Source organism: Myxine glutinosa, chromosome 12 (genome assembly GCF_964187855.1).
Source record: "Myxine glutinosa chromosome 12, kmMyxGlut1.1, whole genome shotgun sequence".
Taxonomy (NCBI): domain Eukaryota; kingdom Metazoa; phylum Chordata; class Myxini; order Myxiniformes; family Myxinidae; genus Myxine; species Myxine glutinosa.
The window spans coordinates 14,614,952-14,634,046 of record NC_136272.1 but is presented as its reverse complement, the minus strand read 5'-3'; the positions used below and the strand labels follow the sequence as shown (position 1 = coordinate 14,634,046).

Sequence of the window (19,095 nt, the reverse complement as noted above, 5' to 3'; positions counted from 1 at the left end):
AGCCCATACTACTATGTGTACCATATCATACTATAGTACATGGTATCATGGCACAAAGCCCATACTACTATGTGTACCATATCATACTATGGTACATTGCATAATGAGACAAAGCCCATACTACTATGTGTACCATATCATACTATGGTACATTGCATAATGGCACAAAGCCCATACTACTATGTGTACCATATCATACTATAGTACATGGTATCATGGCACAAAGCCCATACTACTATGTGTACCATATCATACTATAGTACATGGTATCATGGCACAAAGCCCATACTACTATGTGTACCATATCATACTATGGTACATTGTATCATGGCACAAAGCCCATACTACTATGTGTACCATATCATACTATAGTACATGGTATCATGGCACAAAGCCCATACTACTATGTGTACCATATCATACTATGTTACATTGCATAATGGGACAAAGCCCATACTACTATGTGTACCATATCATACTATGGTACATTGCATCATGGGACAAAGCCCATACTACTATGTGTACCATATCATACTATAGTACATGGTATCATGGCACAAAGCCCATACTACTATGTGTACCATATCATACTATAGTACATGGTATCATGGCACAAAGCCCATACTACTATTTGTACCATATCATACTATGTTACATTGCATAATGGGACAAAGCCCATACTACTATGTGTACCATATCATACTATGGTACATTGTATCATGGGACAAAGCCCATACTACTATGTGTACCATATCATACTATGTTACATTGCATAATGGGACAAAGCCCATACTACTATGTGTACCATATCATACTATAGTACATGGTATCATGGCACAAAGCCCATACTACTATGTGTACCATATAATACTATGTTACATTGCATAATGGGACAAAGCCCATACTACTATGTGTACCATATCATATTATAGTACATGGTATCATGGCACAAAGCCCATACTACTATGTGTACCATATCATATTATAGTACATGGTATCATGGCACAAAGCCCATACTACTATGTGTACCATATCATACTATGGTACATTGCATAATGGGACAAAGCCCATACTACTATGTGTACCATATCATACTATGGTACATTGCATAATGGGACAAAGCCCATACTACTATGTGTACCATATCATACTATGGTACATTGCATCATGGGACAAAGCCCATACTACTATGTGTACCATATCATACTATGGTACATTGTATCATGGGACAAAGCCCATACTACTATGTGTACCATATCATATTATAGTACATTGGATCATGGCACAAAGCCCATACTACTATGTGTACCATATCATATTATAGTACATTGGATCATGGCACAAAGCCCATACCACTATGTGTACCATATCATATTATAGTACATTGGATCATGGCACAAAGCCCATACTACTATGTGTACCATATCATATTATAGTACATTGTACCATGGCACAAAGCCCATACTACTATGTGTACCATATCATACTATAGTACATTGTATCATACTACTATGTGTACTACATTGTGTACACACATTCTACATTGACTACTATGTGTACCATACCATACTATGGTAGTTATAATACACGATCCCACCAAAATATTTGGGAAATCCCTTTTGCTAATCATATGCTGGTTATGCAAATCTCTGGCAGGAATTCTTACAACAGTTAGGGAATAGAACATCACAACACCCTAGCAGAAGCCTGTGGTAAAAAAAATACCACGATATGAAAAAAAAGAAAAGAAAGCCTTTTTTATTCTTTCGATGGTTGAGAGGGATAAAAAAATGTGAGGTTATATATTTATTATTATATCTGAAAATATCCGAGTGCCACACGGACGCCATCCCAATTTGGAGATGATGCGTCGGCATACTTTACGTGCATGATGTTAGTGCCATATTACATCTTGGGTCATTGTGCTCTTTTCATTGAATAATATTATGTATGAACGATTCCCATTGGTGAGCAGCTGCTTCAATAAGGAATGAAAAGAAATAGGATAGGCAATACACAAATATGGCTACAGAATCCCATCTCTAATCTAAGTTATAGGAAAGTTGTAACGGATGTTTAGGGCATGAAAATAAGTGATTAGGACATGAAGAGGCCTTGTAAGATGTTAAGTGGCTGCACACCATAGCTTGTCATGCATTTTCAATATGATCCAGTGTCCCCTATGACCTTTGATAATATAGTGTTTAAGGTTAAATGACTAAAGTGATTTGCAGGCATACATTGATGATGTCATTGGCAAACGCCAAATGGAAGGTCATGTCCAGGTTGAATGATTTTGTCTTCAGGAAATCCTGCAAAGCACCAAGAAGATCCTTTGAACAACAACTGATGTAATTGGTACACCAATTAAGGGTCCATTCAATCTGGTTTATTATGATCCAATTGCAACAAAGTCGGTTATTGCCTTGGACAAGGTCATCAAGGCCCGGCTTAAGGCCATTTGGTCCTACATCCACGTTCCAGCACTCTCAGCTAGTCAGAGAGTGCCGATTTATAGAGCGAACCCCAATAAAGGAGCAACCACTATAACATATTCCCATTACAATGAGCACGGACAAGCAACCATGGGTTGGCAACCACTGCGGAGGCAACATGGGTCTAATGGCCTGGCCTCCTGCATCGAGGTTCCTTGTGAGGGAACTTATATTATTAACTTGTTGAGCTACCCAAACCTAGTTGGGGTTTCGATGATCCATACCTTAAGACTACCAAAGGCACAGTAATGTGTAAGGAGGCAGACATTTGGGTGATCCAGGCAGGCACCGAAGAAAGGAGCCAAATTCTCATGACGCAGTGGATGGATCTGTTATCAAAACACAATTTCAAAACAAGAAAAAGAGCAATCAGAGATTGCAAACCCTCGCCAGGATATATTTTCAGTGGTTTTAAAGGCTTTTGTCTTAAAACAACTATGGCGGCCGAACCACGTGCCCGATGACGTCATCATTATTTATTTTCTAAACTAATTTATTCCTAGATTATGCTCGACATTTCATCTTGATTGGATGAAGTTTTGTACTTGTCGAATTATGACGTCATAATGGATGCACCTATGACATCATCATTAACATATTTTATTCCCCATGGAGAGTTCTTTACAATGACCCATGTCTCAATTTTTTCTATTCAGCGCTTTCAGAGATATAGAGGTGCAATATTTTTCGCCTTTTCCAAGATGGCGGCCGAACCACGTGACCGATGACGTCATAATTATCATTAAAAAATTACACAGATGGATTTGCATCTATGGTGAAAATTTCCTGTCAATCGGACCAACGGTTGCAGAGAAAATCATATTTATTCTGTGCGGACAAACAGACAAACAAACAAACAAACGGACTCAAATGCAATACCCTCTTCTCTGGCGAGGGTAACAAGGATATCAATTGGGATTTTTGTAACTTTTGAAGAATTTCATTCACTTATGTTACATTTGAAATTATGTTACATTCTCAAATATTGCTGCGGGGACGGCCATAGGGGCTAAAGGGAGTGAGATATTATATAATGTTTGTCGTTTATTGTTTATTAGTAACCCAGTTTTAAGACCGGCAGAGAAGATAACTGAGAAGGAAGTTGAGGAAGCGATAAAAGCAATGAAGAGTAGAAAAGCGGGAGGGCCGACGGGAGTTGTGGGAGATATGTTGAAGGCAGCAGGAAGTTGGGGGTGTGAAGAGAATGACAGAGATCTGTAATCTGGTGGTGAAAGAAGGCCGCATTCCAGTGGCTTGGGAACTGAGTACCCTCGTACCTCTATACAAGGGGAAAGGTGACCCTCTGGAGTGTGGCTCGTACCGAGCGATAAAGTTATTGGAGCATGGAATGAAGGTATTGGAAAGGGTGTTGGAGAGGAGGATAAGGAAGAAAGTGAAGATCGACGAAATGCAGTTTGGATTCATGCCAGGAAGAGGAACGACAGACGTGCTCTTTATTGTGAGGCAGTTGCAGGAGAAGTACATGGAGAAGAGGAAGAAGTTGTTTCTTGGGTTTGTTGATCTGGAGAAAGCATTCGATAGGGTTCCACGCAAAGTATTGACATGGGCATTGAGGAAGTTAGGAGTGGAGGAATGGTTGATCAGAGTAGTGATGGCAATGTACAAAAGAGCGCGCACAGCTGTAAGGACGAAGGACGGGAACAGTGGTGAGTTTGAGGTGAAGGTGGGAGTGCATCAGGGGTCGGTACTAAGTCCACTACTATTTGTAGCTGTGATGGAGGTGCTGGCTCAGAACGTAAAGGAGGGTTTACGGTGGGAGTTGTTGTATGCAGATGATCTGGTGTTCATTGTGGAAAGTATGGATGGACTGAAGGAAAAGATGAACAAGTGGAAGGAATGTATGGAGACAAAAGGTCGGAAGGTGAATATCGGAAAGACGAAGGTAATGGCAAGTGGTAAAGCATGTGGTGAGGTGGAAAGAACTGGGAAGTGGCCATGTGCTGTGTGCAGGAAGGGTGTCGGAGTGAACTCCATTCAATGTACAATGTGCGCTGAGTGGGTTCATCAAAATGTAGTGGTCTGGGTGGGTCATTAACCAGTATGGCAGCTACATTCAAATGTAAAGTGTGCACAGAGGGAGCTGCAGATGGAGGAAATGTTGAGTTGGATCTTGGAGATGGCGTGAAGCTGGAAGGTGTGAAAACATTTTGCTACCTCGGAGACATGCTGAATGGAGACGGTGGATCAGACTCGGCAACGGTTGCTAGAGTGAGATGTGCATGGAAGAAGTTTCGGGAACTGAGTGGCGTGCTGATGAGGAGGGGAGTGTCGTTGAAGCTGAAGGGAAAGGTGTATGCTGCATGTGTGAGAAGTGTTATGATTTATGGGAGCGAGACATGGGTAATGAACGTAGAGCAGCAACGAAGGTTGGAAAGGGTGGAAATGCGAATGGTTCGATGGATGTGCGGAGTATCGTTGAGAGAGAGGAAGACAAATGATGAATTGCGAAAGATGATGGGAATAGAGCCTCTGATTGATGCTGTGAAGAGGAACAGGTTGAGATCGTTTGGTCATGTGTTGAGGAAGGATGAAAGTGACTGGTTGAGAAGAGTGATGGAAATGAATGTAGAAGGAAGTAGAAGACGGGGAAGACCGAGAAAGACTTGGCTAAAGATGGTGGAAGAAGAAATGCGGGCAAGGGGGTTAACAAGGAGAGATGCAGAAAATAGGGCAAAATGGAGAACATTGTCATGGGGACCGCAAGGCTAACCCCCGCTCTAGCAGGGAAAATGGCCTTAAAATGCATGTTGTTGTTGTTGTTTTGTTTTTTGTTTATTATTTAATTAACAAACGCATAGCATAAGTGTTGGTTTCTGTGTGAAATGATAGGTCATGTGTTGAAGATTGTTCTTCTTCTTTAACAAGTTCTGTACATTATTTTCACTGTCGAAGTGTTGGTATGATGCACTGTCTGGAATTAGCAACGGTAAATCATGATGCGAGTAACACCATGACCGTTGAGAATTGGTGTGATATGACCTGCCTGTGAAACACGAGGATGACAACATCTAGCTGGGTCAGGTTTCTAACCCAGGCTGGAGGGTCGAGAGAGGAAGGTGTGTATATCTCTCGGGTACCCTGCCAGCCATTCACATGCAAACTTTGTACAAAATAATTGTGAAGAAGCCTTCCGACGATAAAATAGCAGGTTTGTTCTGTCTTTATCATAAGCTTTACATATTGTGCTACTTGTTATGTTGCACTAGTGCATTCAAAGACCAGCGGCCAGGTAGCAGCCTTCCAAAGTCAATGTGATTAAAAGCATGGGAAAAAAGAAAACCCTGCCTAAAAAACAGCTTTAGGTCAATTCTCGTAAAATGTGACTTTTACTTTCAAAGTCAAGGCTCATATAAAAGCATCATTGAGAACACGCGGTGAATGAAGACCAAATTATACTGAGTGAGAGTTGAGTGCACACGTCTTCTGGTCAGCACAGAGTTGACTATGAGCAATAAACTCTTCACACGTACTCGATGTCCCATTTCATGACAGAACTGTGAGGTACATACCATATTTAACTCACTGATCAACTTTTTCTTCTCAATTTTGTTTGGAGAGGGCAGATCTAAAAATATGACAGAAACTCGATTGCCCTGAAACAAAAGGAACATGCATGTTATATTCTAACACGTGAGCAGGTGCGTATAAAACAATGAAATAGCAATAAAGTCTGCTGTGATATAAAAAGTACATCAATAAAATAAACAAGATGTCATGCAGAGCACGATACTTGCAAAATCCCCCCGCCCCCGAAGAAACAAATTGTCCATTTCATGAAGATCAAAATTGACGATCTTCATCAAAGCTCGGGTTAATAGGATGTAAAGTGATGATTTTGGAAGTTTGACCTTGAGTTGACCTTTTACCTATTTGACCTCAAGAATAGTTGGTTTACCAGTTCATTGAGCCAATATGCAAATGCTGTTCTATTTTCAAATCAATCGGATGAAAATTGATGATTTTTGAGATGAAAATGTATGATTTTGGAAGTTTGACCTTGAGTTGACCTTTAATGTTTTGACCTCAAAATAGTACGTTTCCCAATTAATTGAGGCAATATGGAAATGCTGTTCTATTTTCAAGTCAATAGGATGTAAAGTGATGATTTTTGAGATGAAAAGTGATTATTTTGGAAGTTGGACCTTGAGTTGACCTTTAACCTTTTGACCTCAAAATAGTACGTTTCCCAATTAATTGAGGCAATATGCAAATGCTGTTCTATTTTCAAGTCAATAGGATGTAAAGTGATGATTTTTAGATGAAAAGTGATTATTTTTTAGATGAAAAGTGATTATTTTGGAAGTTTAACCTTGAGTTGACTTTTGACCTTTTGACCTCAAAAATAGTTTGTTTCCAAATTTAGTGACTCAATGTAGAAATGCTGTTACATTTTCAAGTCAATTGGATTTTAAATGGCGATTTTAGAAATTTGACCTCCAGTTGACCTTTGACCTCAAAATCAATAGGCTTCTCAATTGTGACGACCTCTACAACTTAGTGAAGTTTCGTGAAGATCGGTTGAAAATTGTGACCTGTAAGCGACTGACATACAGATAGACAAACAGACAGATAGAACAAGCATTCTGAGTATTGCACTGTAATACATGTCCCCTACCAAAGTTCAAAGTGCCATAACTTTGTCAAAAACGATCGAATATGCAAATTTATGCACGGTTGATGCTGGTTTTCAAACTTGATCTGAGGTATGCTGAGACACGTGTGTCACGCCTCGCCTCGTTGATAAGCCCGCAAGGTCGCTCCGTGGAGCGGCCTGCACGTATTGCATGCACTGTGTGAATTATATAAACTAGGGCATTGCCCGTACGTGGGTGCCCGTTCCTTGCCAATGCCCGTACTATATATATATCTAAAATTATATCCCCCCCCCGGCCCCCCCCCCTCTATTTACATGAAATGGTTTGGTCCATTCGCAACGACCACAGAACCCCCCCCTCTATTTACATGCAATGGTTTGGTCCAAAGCGAACGGTTTGGTCCATTCGATGTGATTCGATGATTCGATGTGAATGGTTTGGTCCATTCGCAACGACCACAGAACCCCCCCCTCTATTTACATGAATGGTTTGGTCCATTCGCAAAGCCAAAGCGAACGACCACAGAACCCCCCCCTCTATTTACATGAATGGTTTGGTCCATTCGCAAAGCCAAAGCGAACGACCACAGAACCCCCCCCCCCTCTATTTACATGAATGGTTTGGTCCATTCGCAACGGCAAAGCGAACGGCGAACGGCTAAATCGCCATAGCTCGGTAAGTACTTGTCCGATTAATTTCAAACCTTGAAAAGGCACATCCTCGGGTCCCCAGCAATATACCTGGCAAGTTTCAAGTATATCGGACCGGTAGTTGTCGAGAAACAGCGGTCACAGACAAACGTACAGACGTACAGACGTACAAACGTACAGAGATTACTGGAATTATAGATAGATTATTACCAACTCACGGTCTGAGGTACCAGCGATTCAGGAGATATCCATTTAAAAAAAAAATTTCGTTTAATTAACGATATCTGCCAAACCACGTGCCCTATCGCAAATTCCAAAAGGACATTTTAGTAGACTGACGTGCTGAACAGATCTGTTAAGTATCCCCTCGATTGGATCAAAAATGAGGGAGGAGCTCGGTTTTAAAGGTTCATGCTTAAAAACGTCATAACTCTGAAACCATGTGACGCATGACGTCATGCTCGCTGACTTTTTTTGTTCGTCACGGGTATGCGATTCTGCCTGCAAAGTTTGGCCTCGATCTGTTCAGCCGTTGCAGAGAAAAAGGGGTTTTCGTGTTTTCACGAAAAACAATATGCCGACCGAACCACGTGACCTGTGACATCATAATAACCATTAAAATATTCTCCAGACCGAGTCCATCGTATGGTGAAAATTTGATCTCAATTGGTCCTATTATTGCAGAGAAATTGGTTTTTAAAGGAAATTAAAACTTAAAATGGCACTGAGTTAAGGATCATCAGAATTACCAAAGTTCAAAGTGCCATAACTTTGTCAAAAATGATCGAAACGTCGTGAAGTTCGAACTCGATCTGTAACTTATCATGAGGAAACCATGTACCAAGTTTGAAATCATTAGCATTAAGAGTTTAGAAAAAAGGTCCGGAAAACTGTTCTTTGCGTGACGGACTGACGGACAGAGGGACGGAGTGCAAACCTATAGTCCCCTCCGGTGTACACCGGTAGGGGACTAATAACACACAAGACCAACCAATATCTTTTTTTTTCTTTTTTTTCTTCTTTTTGCGATTTTGCAAGTCATAAAATTCATTTTGAAAGCCACGAACACGGTGTATACAAGAGCTGCTCATGTTCTTCTAAAACCTGGCGAGAATGACATCATAAGTAAATGGACATGGCTGCCATGCGTGAATGTGAACACCAGGCTTAGTGTCACAATGATGTCTGCAATAGAGATGTTAGATTTGCACTAAAGTTATGGGTAGAGAGAGAGAGAGCAGTGAATGATGTTCATGGGCCTGCACTTTTCTGTCAAGAATATTCTTGCTTCACAAAGTATTGTTGCATCGTTTGACTGACCTGGCTCAGTTGGTTCAGGTGTTATAAGTGCACCATATGCGGCAAAAAATAAACGACCCAAGTCAATGGTGCGTCATCGCAAATCAAGCAATGTACCTTAAAGAGGCCTACGGTGGTGTAAAATGCGTGAGCGGTCTCCACAGTGTTTGTATCATGCGATTCAGAGGTGACCTGAGAGCTTGCCGAATGAGACGTCCCCACCTGTGGGAAAACGAAGCATTACACTCAGATACTCTGACAACAAAACAACATCACACTGTCATGGCGGTGATGACATGGATGCAGGCCTGCTCCATGTAAAATGGTGCTGTTCAAGACAGGTGTTGTTTGAAACTTGTGAAAACCCACATGACCACCGCACACCTGTCTTTCCTTCCTGTCGAAAAATTGCGATGGTCATGACGTCATCTGTGTGACGTAGACAAAGGCAAGGTTGTCTCAGCATGCAACGGATAATGGCCGCACAACTCGCTTCAGACTAGTCAGGAAGTGAATTTGACGAAGAATTTTCTGATGAAGATTCTTATGTTAGTCAAAATCATGATAAAAAGTACCCGCAGAAAAATATCCTCGAGATGACGTAGCGGGTCACTTGGGTAATCAAATTTATGTGTTTTGGGGGCGGGGCCAATCGAGCTTAAAAGGATACTCAAAAACATGAATATTGTCGTGTTCCTCGCGATTAAAACCGTCGGAGGAATGGATTGCCGAACAAGCTGTTACTCGGAGGCTTTCAGTTCAAAAATATTGTGAGCATATGCGTGGGGGCATATGGGGGAGGGGGAAGCCAAAGAGCTTGCCTTCCTGGGTCCCACCGGCAGTGTTCAAACATGCAATAAATAACTCAAACAAAATGAGTTTAAAATGTTTAAAAAAAAACAATAACAGGTTTATTAAAGAAAATACCGGTCACAAAATAATGCATGATAAAAATAAATTCCTAAACGGGACGTCCCCACAGACAGACTCGAAAAATAGACGAAGGGAAAAAGAACTGGAAAATAAATGTGTTATTTCGTAGGGGACTTAGCTCAAATCGGCTGGGGTGTCTCGTCAGTAATCGTCAGGCCCCGAGCGTGCAATCCGAACGCGGCTCCTGACTTGGCGGGAGGAAGGCCTCGGTCGCCTTCGTTCACTAGGCTGCGCTCGTTGGTGCGGAGTAGGCCTGCGTGAAGCGAACGGCAGGCGTGCAGCCTGCTCTTCCACGCCGTGCTCGTCCACCCGTCCTCTGCACGGAAAACCGCAGTTCCTGGGCCTCGGCTCTTCCTCCTCACAACCGCCAGCAAGATGACCCAACACGGCCGCTCACGATGAAGCTTCCCCGTGCAGAGAGCAAAGCACAACCGTCCACTATCGCTTTTGGAACGAGAAGGCCCAAGAGGGAACGTTTGCTCTCAATCCCCAAACGCCAGAAGCAAGGGGGGAACGAGGAGAAGATGCCGGTACACAACCATTCACTGCCAGACCCGAGAAGGGAAAATGTCTGCCGCTCCAACCACTCTGTGCACGCCGCTCTCTCGTCCTCTCCCGTTGCCCCTATCTCATCCAACCAGTGCGTGCCACCTCTACCAGTGCTTGTCAATCAAAACCCCAACCAATCACTGCTCTTCGGGGCGTGGCTCTCGGCCTTGGCCGTCCTGTGTCCTCACCACGTCGGTGTAATCAGCGGTAGTGCTTGATGCATGACTTCCGGTGGTTATTATTAATTAGTGTATTCATTAGTGTGTCGATTGCGTGGCTTGGCTATGTGTCTAGTGCGGTCATAAGGAACAAAGGTATAGATTACAGAGGTATTTATAAACAGGGAATTAATTTACCCATAATCCTTCGCTAATTAACAAGCGTTACAAGCCCCACTCCTCTGATGGGGATGAATATACAAACTTAACCCGACAGTCCGGTCTAAATACAGATTCCCTACTTATTACATGGGGTGGTTCTTCTTCTTCACAACAATCGGAGCACACTAATCTATACATTCTACCTGGTTCTAAGGTAATCATTGTCTATCCCCTACAAACGTAACAATATCTTCTTATTCCAAAAAGAACAACGATTAAGTGTTAAGTGAAGCCATATATCTATTAATTAAACCAAACTTGATTTTGTGCGTCTGTGACCTTTAAACAAAGATAAACATCCCGAGGGACAGACAATGACCTTGTTGCTGTCAAGAATGGTGATGTCCTCGAACTTGACTTTCCACCAGGCCTGCTCTTGGACGACCCTCCGACGCGTTATTCTCCACATGGCGAAACTCCCAGCGAACACCAGGATTACACTCAGGAGGACCACGGCGATTAAAACAATCGGATCTGCGGTGATTTGGAATGTGCAGAATCAGGACTGTTGAAGAGAAAGCTTCTACTTAGTCTTGGTGTAAAATAAGGAAATTAATTTCATTTGAACCAAAGGAAAAGCGTAAAATAAGGAAATTAATTTCATTTGAACCAAAGGAAAAGAGACAAATGTACTGGACTTACTGCTGAACACTGATGTGCACAATTCATTGTCAAAGCCACACCTTGGAGCGTCTGATGGAGGCCCTCGTCCTGGCCACGCCATGAATTCGTACTCTTTGGTAATGCTAGAAGATATGAAACAATTCATACTCATCTCACGGAGTGCCTCGTTCTCCATTGGGGAATCAAAACCGCGCCGTGTCCGAGCATACACGTGCTTACATTTGATCCGTGTACGCATTATTTATGAAGAGGAGGAAGTGAGTGGGAAATTAGGGAGAATTGATAAAATGATAAAGAGCGCAATTATAAGAAGGAAAACTGAGGATATGGATAATTGTTGGCAGAGGGGTGAAGAAGGTAAGGTGTGATGAGGTCAAAAGGTCAAATAACAAAAAATGCAATTACGGACACATTTTAAAACATTTTTAAATGAAACTTTGTATTTGCCATCAACATTGGGGGACGCATGAAATATCTAACGATTCTTTTTATTTGACCACTTATTCATGCCCCAGGGGGTGAGGACTTAGTGTCACAGGTGAAAATGGGGAAAAATAATTTTAACTCAAAATTTGATATTGGTGGTGGAACTATTTGCCATTTTTGTCCCCCGTCGCACCGAGGAGCGAAAAGGGGACTATGGTTTTCCCCTCCGTCCATGTGTGTGTCCGTCCGTCCGTGCGGGCGTGCGTGCGGGCGTGCATGCATGCGTAAGCGAAGGACCGCATTCGAATTTGGTGTGTGGGTGCAACCCACGTCAAAATCCAAGATGGCCGCCACCATGTATGTCTGATGCCATGTATGTCTGAACCTTGTGAGAGGAACATCTTGAAAAATAAGCGAATTACCAACTTCTAATCTGGTGTGTGGGAGTATCTAGGCATAAGGAAGAAACCTATTGAAAATTGGGTCGCCACGTCAAAATCCAAGATGGCCGCCGCCATGTATGTCTGAACCGTGTGAGCTGAATATCTTGAAAAACAAGCATTCTGAGTATTGCACTGCAATACATGTCCCCTACCAAAGTTCAAAGTGCCATAACTTTGTCAAAAATGATCGAATATGCAAATTTATACACGGTTGATGCTGGTTTTCAAACTTGATCTGAGGTATGCTGAGACACGTGTGTCACGCCTCGCCTCGTTGATAAGCCCGCAAGGTCGCTCCGTGGAGCAGCCTGCACGTATTGCACTGTGTGAATTATATAAATTATTACCAACTCACGGTCTGAGGTACGAGCGATTCAAGAGATATCCATTTAAAAAAATATTTTCGTTTAATTAACGATATCTGCCAAACCACGTGCCCCATCGCAAATTCCAAAAGGACATTTTAGTAGACTGACATGCTGAACAGATTTGTGAAGTTTCCCCTCGATTGGATCAAAAATGAGGGAGGGGCTCGGTTTTAAAGGTTCATGCTTAAAAACGTCATAACTCTGAAACCATCAGTAATTTATTATATTTTTCGGTTCACGATCAATGATCGATCTGCATATATATGTTGCTCGGCTTGGCTCCGCCCCTCCGGAAGGCACGCGCTGTGTCGCGCTGTTGACGTTCGCGAGACGAGGCTGAGGACGCGCAGTGCGGCTTGAGGAGAACTCGAGAATAAACAAGAGATATCCATTTTTAAAAATATTTTCGTTTAATTAACGATATCTGCCAAACCACGTGCCCTATCGCAAATTCCAAAAGGACATTTTAGTGCTGAAGAGATCTGTGAAGTTTCCCCTCGATTGGATCAAAAATGAAGGAGGAGCTCGGTTTTAAAGGTTCATGCTTAAAAACGTCATAACTCTGAAACCATGTGACGCATGACGTCATACTCGTAGACTTTTCTGTTCGACATGGGTATGCGATTCTGCCTGCAAAGTTTGGCCTCGATCTGTTCAGCCGTTGCAGAGAAAAAGGAGTTTTCGTGTTTTCACGAAAAACAATATGGCGACCGAACCACGTGACCTGTGACGTCATAATTACCATTAAAATATTCTACAGACCGATTCCATCATATGGTGAAAATTTTTATCTCAATCGGTCCTATTATTGCAGAGAAATTGGTTTTTAAAGGAAATTAAAACTTAAAATGGCACTGAGTTAAGGATCATCAGAATTATGAGAATTACCAAAGTTCAAAGTGCCATAACTTTGTTAACAATGATCGAAACGTCGTGACGTTCGAACTTGACCTGTAACTTATCATGAGGAAACCATGTGCCAAGTTTGAAATCATTAGCATTAAGCGTTTAGAAAAAAAGTCCGGAAAACTGTTCTTTGCATGACGGACTGACGGACTGACAGACTGACGGACTGACAGACTGACAGAATGACGGACGGTGGGACGGCGTGCAAACCTATAGTCCCCTCCGGTGTACACCGGTAGGGGACTAATAAGCGAAGTACCAACTTCTAATCTGGTGTGTGGGTGTATCTTGGCACAAGGAAGAACGCTATTGAAAATTGGGTCGCCACGTCAAAATACAAGATGGCCGCCACCATGTATGTCTGAACCTTGTGAGCTGAATATCTTGAAAACAAGCATTCTGAGTATTGCGCTGCAATACATGTCCCCTACCAAAGTTCAAAGTGCCATAACTTTGTCAAAAATGATCGAATATGCAAATTTATGCACGGTTGATGATGGTTTTCAAACTTGATCTGAGGTATGCTGAGACACGTGTGTCATGCCTCGCCTCGTTGATAAGCCCGCAAGGTCGCTCCGTGGAGCGGCCTGCACGTGTTGCACTGTGTGAATTATATAAACTAGGGCATGCCCGTACTATATCTATATCTAAAATTATATCCCCCCCCCCTCTATTTACATGAAATGGTTTGGTCCAAAGCGAACGGCTTGCGAGTACGGTGACAATCCCCCCCCTCTATTTACATGAAATGGTTTGGTCCAAAGCGAACGGCTTGCGGAGTTTGGTAAAGAAATCGCCATAGCATGCACAAACGCGCAGGAAAGCGAAAGAATCGCAAATTAGTTTTAATTAGTTTTAAAACATCGTTTAACGCCAACATAGCGGCAACATAGTTTGCCAACGTGAAATAAATGAATACGCTCTCAAATGTGCCGTCCGAGGCAGAGTCTGTTCGCCACGTTCGGCACACGTGATAGCTCGCTGCTCTCTGATTGGTTGAATCGTTTTTTGGACATAGCTCGGTAACTACTTCTCCGATTAATATGAAACCTTGAAAAGGCACATCCTCGGGTCCCCAGCAATATACCTGGCAAGTTTAAAGTATATCGGACCCGTGGTTGTCGAGAAACAGCGGTCACAGACATACAGACATACAAACATACAAACATACAAACATACACACAGAGATTACTGGAATTATAGATAGATGATTACCAACTCACAGTCTGAGGTACTAGCGATTCAAGAGATATCCATTAAAAAAAAATATTTTCGTTTAATTAACGATATCTGCCAAACCACGTGCCCTATCGCAAATTCCAAAAGGACATTTTAGTAGACTGACATGCTGAACAGATTTGTGAAGTTTCCGCTCGATTGGATCAAAAATGAGGGAGGAGCTCGGTTTTTGAAGGTTCATGCTTAAAAACGTCATAAATCTGAAACCATGTGATGCATGACGTCATGCTCGTTGACTCTTTTGTTCATCATGGGTATGCGATTCTGCCTGCAAAGTTTGGCCTCGGTCTCTTCAGCCATTGCAGAGAAAAAGGGGTGTTCGTGTTTTCACGAAAAACAATATGGCGGCTGAACCACGTGACCTGTGACGTCATAATTACCATTAAATTATTCTACAGACCGAGTCCATCATATGGTGAAAATTTTATCTCAATCGGTCCTATTAATGCAGAGAAAATCTTTTTTAAAGGAAATTAAAACTTAAAATGGCACTGAGTTAAGGATCATCAGAATTATCAGAATTACCAAAGTTCAAAGTGCCCTACCTTTGTTAAAAATGATCGAAACGTCGTGAAGTTCGAACTTGACCTGTAACTTATCATGAGGAAACCATGTGCCAAGTTTGAAATCATTAGCATTAAGCGTTTAGAAAAAAAGTCCGGAAAACTGTTCTTTGCGTGACGGACTGATGGACTGACAGACTGACGGACTGACAGACTGACAGACTGACGGACTGACGGCGTGCAAACCTATAGTCCCCTCCGGTGTACACCGGTAGGGGACTAATAAGCGAAGTACCAACTTCTAATCTGGTGTGTGGGTGTATCTAGGCATAAGGAAGAACCCTATTGAAAATTGGGTCGCCACGTCAAAATCCAAGATGGCCGCCTCCATGTATGTCTGAACCTTGTGAGCGAAACATCATATCATAGCATGTTTTCTGCGTCTTCCACTTTGTCAACTCACATCACTTCCCCGACGGGGGACCTAGGCGTAACGCTTGTTCAACTTTCCTTTAGGTAACTAGCACCAGAACAAATCAAGTTACTGGACATCAGGACATGAGTCTACAGCAAGTAAAGACTCACATGGAAATATAAGGTTTATAGCAACATTAATAATTGCTGCCTAACCCCAATAGGGGGATATCAGTAGTGCACATAACTTGGTCATAAACATTTCTGGAAGTTCAAATACACCTTGGACACCTTCCTATTGTCCTATCGTTTTGAAATGCACTGTGGGATATTTAACGTCAGTGATATGATAGTTTACACTTGGGCTGGAAATTAAACCCAAACTATAACTTAAAGGTGAGTACGCAACATCCTGCCAAGTGCCAATCCAAGAGAACACAAAGTGTACAGCAAACATAATACGTTGTGAAGCTTGTTGAGAGAACCACATTAGAAACTGGAACAGCATTCAGTAGAGCACATACCTCCACCAGGCTGAACAAGTTTACTTTTTGTATACCAAGGATAGGCCGGATCTAGATTCGGACCTGAACCAAAATATAATCGGCTTGCTCTTGTCACTTTACCAACTCATCCAGCAAGTTTTGTCATAATCTGTTCACAACTTTTTGAAATGTGCTATACATCGTTTTAGGTCTGATCACTCAATGCAGTGGTGAAGAATCACTCTAAAAATGATCATACCTGGATGTTCACCAAAATCGTCCCTCTCACACAACCATCATGTCCACCAAATTTCATCCAAATCCGCTCATAACTTTTTGAGATACAGTGCTCACAGACAAACAGACAGACAAACAGAGATGAAAACAACCTCCGCCCACCTTCGGTGGCGCAGGTAACGAGATACTAACGTGAGCACGTTGTTCAGGGAGTCGTATCGAAGGATGGGAGTCAGACGAGGTCCAACACCCGGCAGGTGTAGAAGAGCGCGTACGACATGTTGCATTATTCGACTTCCGAATGCATCCAGAACAACCTCTCCTGTTATGCCTGACGTTATGAAAAATAATACTGATATCTGTTACAACAACGATAAATCATTGCCTGTACAGGTGTAAATGTAACAGGTGTAGTTCACCATCACAATTCCCTCCCAAGCATGTCTCTCTCCTGTGTTCGCAGATTCCACTTTCCTCTTGATCTGCAGACATCATGCATTTTTATGTCTATGTTGCTTGTCTATGCCTCGTCTTCCTGCACTCTGTTTTTTGTCTTGTTAGGATGTCTACGAGCTGTCCTCTGTTGTCCAGCTCGATAAAAGAGCTTTGACGTCGGAAGAAAATAAAAAGTTGCATATATGATGGTGTCTTCTGAAACATGTGGCTTTTATGGAATATAAAACTATGCAATAAGTTTTGCATAAAAACAACAAACTTTTTTAAAATAGTTGGAGCATCTGCTCAGTGTCTGGGAGGTCAGTGGTTCCGAACCTTGGTCGAGTCTTACTACTAGAAATGGTACGTGCTACTTCCTTACTTGATGTTCAACATTTAAAAAAGGATAAGGCATGGACAAACAACCATAGGTTGGTAATAATAGCACAGCCTTCGATGGGCCGAATTGTCTCCTTCTGCGTCAACTTTCCTTTTTCAGAGAATCTTATTTTTTTAAATCTACCATATAAAACACGTCTGTTTCCGTGTTTGTACACATGTATGTCCCCGTTCATATGGACGATTTGAGTCAGGTTTTAAGGCTAATCTTTTAACACTAATGTGTGTTCACCGAGTTATATTTATAGGAATATAACAAACTCGAAAAACATTTTCCAAAAAAGAGTAATTATGTCTCTCCTATTGGAATTGTAGATGTTGGCTTGCAAACGGAACCTCAAGGGTGGTGTCCAGAAGCTTCTTTTTTTTTATAATAATAATAAATACAAAGTGCAGGGAGGCGAAATTTGCTGCACATGATGTGCAATGCACGCAGAGTAAAACGAGTGTTAATTTACGTCCGTAGGATGTCTAATAAATAAAGAAGATATAAGCACACCTGACACGAGGCCGAGGCTTCAGACTTGGGCACGCTCAAGAGGCTGCACCGTCAGATAAACTGATCCATAATAAACTTTTATACCAGTTTATCATAATGATCGATTTTAAAAGGTTGCATTATTTTTTGTTCAAAAACCAAGTCCATGGTGGTAGTTTGCCTCCAGGATGTCTAGGACGAGTTCAATGCCTGACAGAAGAATACCCAAACCAACTACAAGGTGTCATGTCACAGCATCACAATTACGGTGATACTTCAAAGAGAGCGCTAAGGAGCTGGAATGTTAAAACGAATGTGTCATTAGATTAGTGTCATGGATACCTTTCGAGTTACTGTTTCAAGGTCTAAAAATGAATACACTGCAGATGATCTTAATACGTCATGAAACGGAATAAGACCGCAACAATGAGACAGACAGCACCAACTGGGAACAATTCATGATCAGATTGTGGAGGTATGGGGGAAGGGAAGGGGAAAGAGCATGTGAGAAAAAAAATAATGGAAAAAAAATTTGAAAAAAATAATGAAGAAGAAGAAGTAAAGAATTGGAACCATACCATGGAAATTCACTCTTCCAGAGCGCACCAGGTTGGTTAAAGCCCGACCATTACGTGGATCTCCACCTGTATTCAACAGCTCGCCTGCAGCAGTTACGTACAGCATAATGGCATCGTACAGATAGGCAGCGTAGATGCTCACCTGGAGAACATGGCAATGAACACAAGGTGAGAACATCAAGAAATGTTAATCTCTCCTTTTTCCACAAAGGCTTTTTCATACCACTACTGCAGCGCATGGAGGAGGTATACTACATGTTGGATGGAAGCTTACATAACAATCATGTAGTAGTGTATACATGGGACAGAAAAAACAAATACAGTCATGTGAAAAAGTAAGTACACCCCATGTAAAGTTTTGACTTTTTCAACATATTCCAACATACAGCTATTTGATCTTCATTTCAACAATATTGACAGATAAAGGTGATATAATATAACAAATATCATGAAACATTTACATTTTGTAGTCCATTGTATAATTTAAATAAACATAAATGCAAATTTCGCATGTGGAAAAAGTAAGTACACCCCTACATTTATCACTACTTGAAATACATAAAATTAGAATCAGGTGCACCAGCTCAGGTGCAAATGATTAGAACATTGTTAGAGAGGATCTTGGAGGAACCTGTCTT

The 19,095-nt window shown here is 41.8% G+C and overlaps 1 protein-coding gene across 1 annotated transcript in view; it reads right to left on the bottom strand.

Annotated features, from left to right (window-relative positions):
• LOC137437271 (guanylate cyclase 2G) overlaps positions 1–19,095 on the bottom strand; it is a 42,095-nt gene that overhangs the window by 1,113 nt on the left and 21,887 nt on the right. The window contains exons 6-13 of the mRNA XM_078766359.1: positions 18,458–18,599; positions 16,760–16,898; positions 11,565–11,668; positions 11,242–11,396; positions 9,178–9,282; positions 6,026–6,109; positions 2,720–2,824; positions 2,241–2,312 (exon numbers count right to left, since the gene is read on the bottom strand). Of these exons, the coding sequence (XP_078622485.1) occupies positions 2,241–2,312; positions 2,720–2,824; positions 6,026–6,109; positions 9,178–9,282; positions 11,242–11,396; positions 11,565–11,668; positions 16,760–16,898; positions 18,458–18,599 (906 nt within the window). The remainder of the gene's footprint in view (positions 1–2,240; positions 2,313–2,719; positions 2,825–6,025; positions 6,110–9,177; positions 9,283–11,241; positions 11,397–11,564; positions 11,669–16,759; positions 16,899–18,457; positions 18,600–19,095) is intronic.